Source organism: Amborella trichopoda, chromosome 12 (genome assembly GCF_054954075.1).
Source record: "Amborella trichopoda isolate Santa Cruz 75 chromosome 12, AtrichopodaSantaCruz75HAP2 v2.0, whole genome shotgun sequence".
Lineage (NCBI taxonomy): Eukaryota > Viridiplantae > Streptophyta > Magnoliopsida > Amborellales > Amborellaceae > Amborella > Amborella trichopoda.
The window spans coordinates 49,645,655-49,655,620 of record NC_142347.1 but is presented as its reverse complement, the minus strand read 5'-3'; the positions used below and the strand labels follow the sequence as shown (position 1 = coordinate 49,655,620).

Genomic DNA, 9,966 nt, shown 5'->3' with positions numbered 1-9,966 from the left:
CACTTTAATTGTGGAATAGAGATGAAATCATTTAGAGAGAAATTTCAGTTGCTCTTAAGATTCTCCTCCTGAACAATGGTTTAGTTGTGAAATGGATATGGTCTCTTCCTAGAGAGTGGTTTAGTTGTTGAATAGAGATGAGAGATCGGCGATGTTCTCGACCGGTAGAGCGCGCCTGTTCGACTAGGTTTTGTCGAGGGCTAGAGAGGTAACTCTTATCTCAAAATCTGTAATGGATTTCAGCTTGTCGTGCCTATGAATGTAGCCCTCGTGAGCCACATAAATATTTGTGTTCTTATGGTGTATATTTTATTTTTTGTATTATGGCTCGTGCTCTCTCCTATTTTTGTTTTTAGCTTGATAAGTCCGCTTCTAAGAGGGTTCTTAAATCCTAACAAATCTTTGCACTATTTTTTGGAGCTCTAGATTTATAAATGTAAAGAAGGAGATTGTAGAGTGATTTGGTATGTGTTTCGAGTGCCTCTCTATATATCACGATGAATATTGGAGATAAAAGTAAATCGTAAAATACTTTATCACCAATAACGAACTTGATGATCAAGCAATTTGACTTGGTCTCTTCTTATCTTTAAGACTCCCAATTGCTTGGTCTATTCTTATCTTTAAGACTTCCCAAGCGAACTGAAATTGGAACTTGCACCACTCTTTCGAGAGTTCCAAACTAAAATTGGAACTGGAAGGTTTTTTTGCTCCATTCTTTCTAGCGGATGTTTTCTTTTGCGTCGCACTAGGGCTAGAAGCTAGAGGTTTTCTTGCGTAGAGGTTTTCTTTTACATGGCACTGGGTCGGAGGTTTTCTTTTGTGCAGCACGATACTTGGGGCAGGAGGTTTTCTTGTGCGCGGCACGACACTTTGTAGGCTTTCTTTTGCGCGTCACGATACTTCGAATGTTTTCTTTTGCGCGTCACGACACTTCGAAGGTTTTCTTTTGCGCATCACGATACTTCGGTTTACGCGTCACGACACTTCAGAGGTTTTTTTTTGCACATCACAGCACTTGGGGTGAAGGTTTTCTTTTGCCCCTCACGACACTTCAAAGGTTTTCTTTTACGCGTCACAACACTTCGGAGGTTTTCTTTTGCACGGCACAACACTTGGGGCGAAGGTTTTCTTTTGCGCGGAGGTTTTCTTTTGCGCGAAGGTTTTCTTTTGCGCGAAGGTTTTCTTTTGCGCGGCACATCACTTGGGGCGAAGTTTTTCTTTTGTTTGGGGCCGAAGGTTTTCTTTTATGCGGTACAACACTTGGGGCAATTGTTGTTGGCACTTGGGGCCAAAGGTTTTCTTTTATGCGGTACAACACTTGGAGCCCGAGGTTTGGAGTACCGGGGCAATTGTTGTTGGCACTTGGGGCCAAAGGTTGTCTTTTATGCGGTACAATACTATGCGGTACAACACAACACTATGCGGTACAACACTTGGAGCCCGAGGTTTGGTATGCGGTACACGACACTTGGGGCCAGATGTTTTTTTTCCTCTAATACTGATGTTTTTTTTTTCAAGCCGAAGCCTCCACGGATCGCATTCATGGATCCAAACCCAATAGCTACATATTTGCTATTTGGATAAAGTATACACAAATATGTGTCTCTATATATAGAGAACAATCACAAAGAATCTTTGAGATAAAAGTAAATCGTAAGAGACTTTATCACCAATAACAAATTTGATGACCAAGCAATTTGATTTGGTTTTTTCTTATCTTTATCTTTAAGACTCCCAATGGCTTGGTCTATTATTATCTTTAAGGGGGCAGATACCAACCCTGGCTGACTTTTTATCCAGGATACAATCTGTATCTCAAACATTTGTCTCTTGTTTTGTTTTGTATCATTATGGTCATCGATGAGATTAGGCATATGCCACTATAGAATAATGCATCAAAAGGAGCAATCAATGAAATGGAATGGGTATTTTTTTATTTGGGGGCATCAATTGTAATTAATTAATTATATTGGCTAGTGTGGTTTGGCTTGGGACACGCCCTACCACCTAGTGACAAAATAAAAGAAAAAGATTTTAAGCTCTAAACATAGTGTATTTTATAAACAATTGTCTAGACCATCTATTGTGCTTTAAAAATAGTATTCACATAGCCGCAAGATCTGTACTATTTATTGAGTTTAAAATTTAATTGTCGGTATTGGAAATTTATTTTAGAGCCAAAATTGAATTACTAAACACTTGGATTTGATGGTTTTTATTAAGAAAAATTGTTTTATGCGGGTTGGACTACATTTCTACAATATACGGTCCCAAGGTATAAAGCATCCATTTTAAAGATGAATGCAAATAGGCAGTCCATCTAAAAACAATTGAAACTAACGGTCCAAATGTTTTCTTCATAAAATCATTATTTTTATTTTTTTAATTTTATTTATGTATTTATATTCATAATCTCCATGTAAGAAATTATACGTCCTTAGAACTTGGATTCGAAAATCCATCTCAAAAATAAATTTTTAAGCGTCGACTCATTTTCACATGGAGTCATACAAGCCATGCCTTCGATCAAATCATGGTGTGTGATATTTTCAAGCGCTTATGGAGGGCGTATTTATTGATGATTAGTTCACACATATAAAATGAGGACCAAAAAAACATGGGTTCTGCTCAGAGGAGCAATGTACACTTTTCTTCTACAATAATGTATAATAAATTGGGTTTAACCTAGATAATTGGTAGCGATCTCATAACACCGTGTCATTGTAATACAATCAAACTGCATTTCTAAAAAATTATATTGTAGTATTTGTATGATCTTAATATTCGCATAATCACTATCTTCAACCCAACAATCAATTCCAAAAAAATAAAATAAAATAAAATTTAATTTGCACCTTAGGAATAGTGAAAATAAGCCCTCCCTCCAACAATAAATCTTGACCGCTCGTTTCAATATTAAAATCTAGACGTTTAGGAATTTAAAGCCACTATCATCATCATTAGAATCTTTTTCCAACTATTTTAGGTCAGCTATATGAATATTGGTCCGCTATTCTGCTTTATCAAGGGTCATACCCTCAGTGAAATCATAAGTTCTATATATTTATGGGGATCGCTTTAGCATAAGCTGATAACATGGATTAAGCATTCATAAAAAGTTTTGGAAAAGTTTTACCTACATAACACAACCCAACTCATTTATGTAGGCTTGGGCCAAGATACGGGAAAATTGAAGGTTTTCACCCTTTTTAGACCACAAAGTGATAGCTAGTGTCCAGTAGCAATTTGTGACGTATTTGTAAGAAAAATAGATGATCTCATAGTGCGTATATATATATACCACAAAGTGATAGCTAGTGTCCAGTAGCAATTTGTGACCTCTTTGTAAGAAAAATAGATGATCTCATAGTGTATATATATATACATATAAGTTGGGATTAGCCCACTAACTCATATGAACATATGAGCCCAACGGCCCAGATTGAATCTAGAACGATCTGACAATCACGGATGTCCAGTAGTGCTTGAATTTTATTTTTTTTCTACAAATCCAAATTACTTTAAATTTTAGGTGTGTGTTTTTCTCATCAAGGCGCACCTAATAAAAATATAAAAAAAAAATTTCGTACAAAATATGATGACCAAAATACCCTTTTGGGGTAGTTTGGTCAATTTATTTCATGGAAAATATTTTTTTGATATTTTTCAAATATTCGCCTATTTTTGATAAACACATGCCTAAAACTTCAAGTGATTTAGATTTGTATAAAAAAATAAAATTCAAACACTACCAGACATCGGTGATCATCAGATCAGTCCAGATTCAATCTGAGCCGTTGGGCTCATATGTTCATATGAGCTAGTGGGCTAATCCCAGCTTTTTCTATATATATATATATATATATATGTGTGTGTGTGTGTGTGTGTGTGTGTGTGTGTGTGTGTGTGTGGATAGGTATGGACATAAAATGATTAGCAACTTAGGTCTTCCACCCAAATGTCACATCTTAATTGGATGGTTGAAAATATAAAACTAAAAATTTAGGGGTATATATATATATATATATATATATATATATGTGTGTGTGTGTGTGTGTGTGTGTGTGTGTGTGTGTGTGTGTGTGTGTGTGTGTGTGTGTGTGTGTGTGCGTGTATGTGGATAGGTATGGACGTAAAATGATTAGCAACTTAGGTCTTCCTCCCAGATGTCACATCTTAATTGGATGGTTGAAAATATATAACTAAAAATTTAGGGGTATATACTTGACACCATATCTCACTATATAAAAATTATATAAAATAATATTTTAAAGTTTTTAAATTATCAAATTATCTCATCAACATTTTTAGTGGTATTTTGGTCATTTTAAATTATATAAAATGTTTTTTTTATATTTTTTCTCTTATACGCCCTAAGTTTTAGTACACATGTCCAAAATTCCATCTGATCCATTTTGCAGAAAAAATATTAAAATTTAAATAGTTATACGTGTTTTGAACCATCCGATCAAGATTTGATAGTTGAGAGTAGGACCGAAGCTATTATTCATTATAGGTCCATATATATATAGGGAGATATGAGGATTTATAGTCTCACTGAGGACGTAGCCTTTTAATAAAACAAAATGGAGAACCAGTATTCATGTAGCAGACCCCAATTAATTGGAAAAATACTAAAACAATATATATATATATATATATATCCTGTACACCCATGTGTGTACTGCCACAATAAACACCCAATGACCCAGATCTGACAGTCACGACCTCATTTTGTGTTTAAATTTTAATTTTTTTTGTACAAGTTCGAACCACTTGAAATTTTAGACGTGTGTTATTAAAAAAATAGGCGAATCTAATAAAAATATCAAAAAACTATTTTACATGAAATAACTTTTTGGGGGTATTTTGGCCAAATTTTTTTTTACGAATTATTTTTGTGATATTTTTATTACGTGCGCCTTGATGAGAATAACATACGCCTAAATTTCAAGTGATTTAGATTTGTAAAAATAAAAATAAAATTAAAACACGAAATGAGGTTGTGACCGTTAAATTTGCTCAAATTCAATCTAGGTTGTTGGGCATATTCTTACAGGTACACCCATCGACGTACCGTATCATCTTATATATATATATATATATATATGTGTGTGTGTAAGAGAGAGAGATTGATTTCATGTGGCTATAATATATAGTGAAACACACTTTCAAATTTTGTTTTAGAAGTACTTATTTGACACTAATTTTTTAGCATACGATCAATTCACTAAAATAAATTTTTTAACCTACACTGAATTGTGTTAGACTTAAAATCAAATTTGTTTATATTCTAAATTGTTTGTCTAATGATAACAAAGTCATCTAAAATAATCTGGGAAATAAACAAAATTCCTAGATCTAAACATCTCACTTAGCCTACATGAGTTAAAAGAGTTAAAACATTTTTAAGTTTTATTTTGTTACTTATGGCCGTTCATCAAAATGAAAATAGTACATCTTTAAAAAATAGGGTCAAACAAATGAGTACCATATTTTTTTGAAGATTGTTTGATTGTATTAGTATAAAACTGTTACCTGGAGTCATCACCCTTCTCTTCTCTCTCTCAGTTGGTGGGAGCTCATAAGAGAAAGAGGGTAAGCTACCATGGCGGTGGCTTGTCTTGAACGGTAGCATAGAATTAGGATTTCGTTGAGGGCAACAATGAGTTGTTAAAGTTTAAGGTAGTGATTCTAATTTTAGAGATTCCAGATGTATTTTTTCTTGAAAAAACTCCTCTCATGATGAAGTACATCTATCATATGTCGTGCATATTCCTATAGAATAATTGCCGGCCAAAAGGCTTATATTAAAAAAAAAAGAGCGGTGTGTTAAAATTGTAAAAGTGTATTTTTAAAAAATCATATTAGTTTTATTGTTTTATTTTGAGTGTTGTAGTGACATTATATTTGTAAAAAAAGCTTTTTATGTTATCCCAATAACATAGAAGTTCTATCCTCCCCTTATCCAACCGTCCATTTTTTAATGGAGGGCTAAGATTGCCCCAATCACAATGTCACGTCTCTACACTGTTTTATTTTTATAAACTATTTTGACACCAAATTTTGGACGGCCATTCGTCTATTAAACTCGCACTAACGAAAACTATAAAAAAAATATTTTCAATAACATAAAATAACCAAAATACCCCTGAAAGTTTCAAGGGGTATTTTGGTTGTTATTTTTATCGATAATTTATTGTTACTATTTTTTATAGGTGCACCCCAATGAAAATATGACACGTACCAAATTTCATGTTCAAACATTTTGTATTAAAAAAAACTAAAAATAAAATACTTTGAAGCATCGGATCTAAGATCAAACAATGAGTAGCTCTATTGATAAAAAATGGACGGCTGGTTAACAGGGGGAGGATATAACTTCTATGTTGTAGGGGAACATAAAAAGCTTTCCCATATATTATAACTTTGTACAATAAGAAATTATAGAACTACTAGGTGGTCAGTAGTTATGGTTGCAAGTGGGTAGCTATTATAGTAAATATGGTTGTAAAAACATCTATTTAAAGAGATGTGTGTGGTGAGAAAATGGAGCCACATGTGCTAAGGTTAATCTTGGGTGTCAATGTTGTAATGCTTTTGTGTACTCTATTTTTCATCTTTGAATTAAAGTTTTTCTTCCACCTTATATTGATTGTTTTTCTTCTATCTTTTTTATTGTGAGTCTTGAGCTAGTGTGACATTGTTACATTAATTGAGAAGCAAATTGTTATGGTATTATGACATCCGTCTTTCTCCATAGACTGATGATAATAGACTCGTTTGATTTCATATTATTATATGAGTCAATTTTTTTTTTAATATTTGAAGTTCATAGATGAGGGCTATGTGTATTTAGAGCCCATCACACTCGTATTCTTTTCAAATAAAGGTGCACGACAAGCAAAACAAGTATGGCTCCATGATCGGCTTAAAATGAATAGTGGAGACTGCAAGCAAAGAAGGTTGTTATAAGCTCTAAAGATAACTATTACAAATGCCAATAAAAACTTAATTGTATATGATTCCCCAAATATCAAGATTTAAAAGAGACCATTGTGTCCATAAATGATACAATGAACACAAAAGTTGGATGCACGTAAGTTGAATTCCCTCTCATTTGACATTTATTCATCTGTGTTTTCTTTTTATTCCCAAGGGATTGTCTACTATAATTTTTCATTTTTGGTATAAATAGGTTACAATTACATTTAGTCATTAGATGTAAAATCTGAAATGTATCACAATACCCAAAAAACTTTATTTTAGACTTTGTGCCCAGACAATGTTATATCTCCAACTGTCTAATTCTACACATAACTGCCAATAATAATTGTGACATCATTAGCTAAAAAATAAACAGTTTTTATTATATACATTTTATATTTTCATCATGCGATAGGTTAATAGAATGAAAGCCCAACAAACAAAAGAAGCAAATCATATCCCACTCGAATTTTCCCCGAAACAAACGTCTACCACCATGTTGCCAAAGTCCTCTCATCAGTATCTTCTTCCCTTGCACCATCGCATGCTCGGCTCGAGCACCCCAAGATGAATAAACTAATCCCGTAGAACCATACTCCACACGGAGCAAACAACACCTTATCATTAAATACAAGGTACGGTTTGTATAAGGTTGATAATGCGTTATACGATACATTGTTTTCAAAACTTGAAATTTATTTTTTTAAGTTTCATATATCTCAAGGTCGAAATGATTAGATTTAAGGGTTTTATGGAATCAAAACAACTTTTTATAGTGAAAATTTGATGTGCACCTTAATTTATTGTTTAGGATCTCAACTTTATATAAATTTTTTCCTTTAAAAAATGGTAGGTTCTCTACCATCACAAATGCCTGCTGTTTATTTAAGGATGGGTATCATAGTGCAATAGGAATGGGCATATTCGAGGTGAGTAAGGCAGCGCGGCCGCAATGTGGCGCAAGACGGATTAGTACCTGAATGAAGCTATGCTTTAAAATAGTAGTCCATTCATGAAATTTTATCGGACGGTGATGACCAGAGTTTACATGGAACTTTTAACACTTTGAGCGGTGCTCATCAGAATATGGACCTTTTACAGGGTGCGGTTTTCGACAACGTAATGCCCCAAACGCGCGCCATTTGTCTGTTTCCGGTTTTCACCAAACCAAAATTCATTCGAGAGGGAGACGGGCACGGATGTTTCATTGACTGGAATGTCAAATCCAATTTGAGAGAGAGAGGGAACATAATTTTGGGCATTATAGCAATAGGAGGGGGTGCAAGATAGAGAAAGCATGGCCAGAAGGGCATGGGCAGATCACATGCCACTGAGCATGGCACATGGACATATTGGTCGCCTGGTAAACATTTGGGCCTTGGTGATGGAGTTTGAGATTCCCAAAATGAGTCAAGGAACTGGTATGCTAATCCAACCAGTTAGTTCTTGGCTTCCATTAAAACAAAACAACTAGTTGTCTAGATAGATTTGAAGGCAAAATTGCTCCCTCTTCTTCATATCTATATAGACCAGTACGAATATGATTGGCTGCGTGCGCACATGCTTGTGTATATGTTTTTATTGGAATTCCGTCGTTTTATTGGTCTTGATTGATAGATTATGTTTATCTCACAGATTTCGTGTGTGTACTGAAGATCATGGATATGTCGAATAAAGAGCTATCTGCAAATGTTTTCAACCCAGTCAGGGATTGCTTGCCGCACGTAAAGTCCAATGGAGATATAATTCATCTACGCGATGTTCCGGTTGCTACTCTTACATTTTATGCTCAGCTTTGTTTCTTGATTGAATTTTTCTTTGATCCTCTCTCTCTGAACTTGTATTCTCTTTGGTAGTTGTGGATACAATGCTTGAGAAAAAAGTACTAACACAATGCTTGTTTAATTTATTGAAGAAGAAATATACAATGTTTAAAATCAATGCTGCATTTGTAATGTTGGGTTTCACAAGATCTTTTTAATTGTGAATTTGTGATTTGTAATTTAATTCATGCTGCTTATATTTAATTGTAATTTTCTTTTATCTTTATTTTGCTAGCATTTGTACATAGAAATTTTTAATGTCATATAGTTGTTTTTAATAGGACGCCAGTTAGTTGGGAAAAAACTTTGACAATGATGATGATGGTTATTTTTTATTGCCGCATACCAATGAAGCTGAAAGGCAATTTCTACAAGGTAGCTGTTAGACCGGCTTTGCTCTATGGGGTGAAATGTTGGGGAGTTAAAAAATAATATACTTATAGAATGAGTGTAGCGGAGATGAGGATGTTGAGATGGATGAGTACAAGATAAGAAGGGATAGAATTCGAAACGATTACATTCGAAAAAATTTAGGTGTGGCACCAATAGGCGATAAGATGAGAGAGAGTAAACTTAGGTGGGTTGGCCATGTGTGGTGCAGACCCAGTACAATACTTGTTAAGAGGTGCAAGTCAGTTAAAGTAGAAGGCTAAAAAAGGCTAGGGTTAGGCCCAAAAGGACATAGTTGGAAGTAGTGAGAAAGATATGAGGACTTATGACCTCACTGAGGGAATGACCCTTAATAGAGTAGAATGATGGACTAGGATTCATGTAGCCGACCCCAATTAGTTGGGAAAAAGGCTTTGGCGATGACGATACAATTGTTTTTTATATATTCACGAAGGGAATTGAGGGTAGGACGTTATGCTGAGGTCTGCTCCCCTCCCCTAACTATCGATCTCATATGGAAATTGTTAGGTCTATAATTCTTATGGTTGGTGCATTTCATCTTCAATTATAAGTATGAACTTGAAAAATTTGAATGAAAATAGGCACAGCAAAATTAGAAGCTTGATATGTTAGTCTCCAAAGTTAATTCCAGAATTTTATTTTTGACCTTGGAAACTTATCAAACCACACAAGAACATATACCATATGCATGACAAGAGTGTGAGGGTATGTTAATTTTTGAAGAAGGTCATAATATAATATT

The 9,966-nt window shown here is 34.3% G+C and overlaps 1 protein-coding gene across 28 annotated transcripts in view; it reads left to right on the top strand.

Annotated features, from left to right (window-relative positions):
* The first annotated feature begins 8,199 nt into the window (after positions 1-8,199).
* The window catches only part of LOC18427682 (protection of telomeres protein 1a), a 30,718-nt gene continuing 28,951 nt past the window's right edge, over positions 8,200-9,966 (top strand). For 15 of the 28 annotated variants that reach the window (XR_016045483.1, XR_016045482.1, XR_016045484.1 and 12 more), the window contains exons 1-2: positions 8,200-8,411; positions 8,626-8,756. Coding sequence is in view for 20 of the 28 variants with exons in the window: in XM_088853204.1 (XP_088709330.1) it covers positions 8,288-8,411; positions 8,626-8,756 (255 nt within the window). In the remaining 8 variants the exon portion in view is untranslated. The remainder of the gene's footprint in view (positions 8,412-8,625; positions 8,757-9,966) is intronic. The other 13 variants (XM_088853207.1, XM_088853198.1, XM_088853206.1 and 10 more) reach the window with 3 other exon arrangements.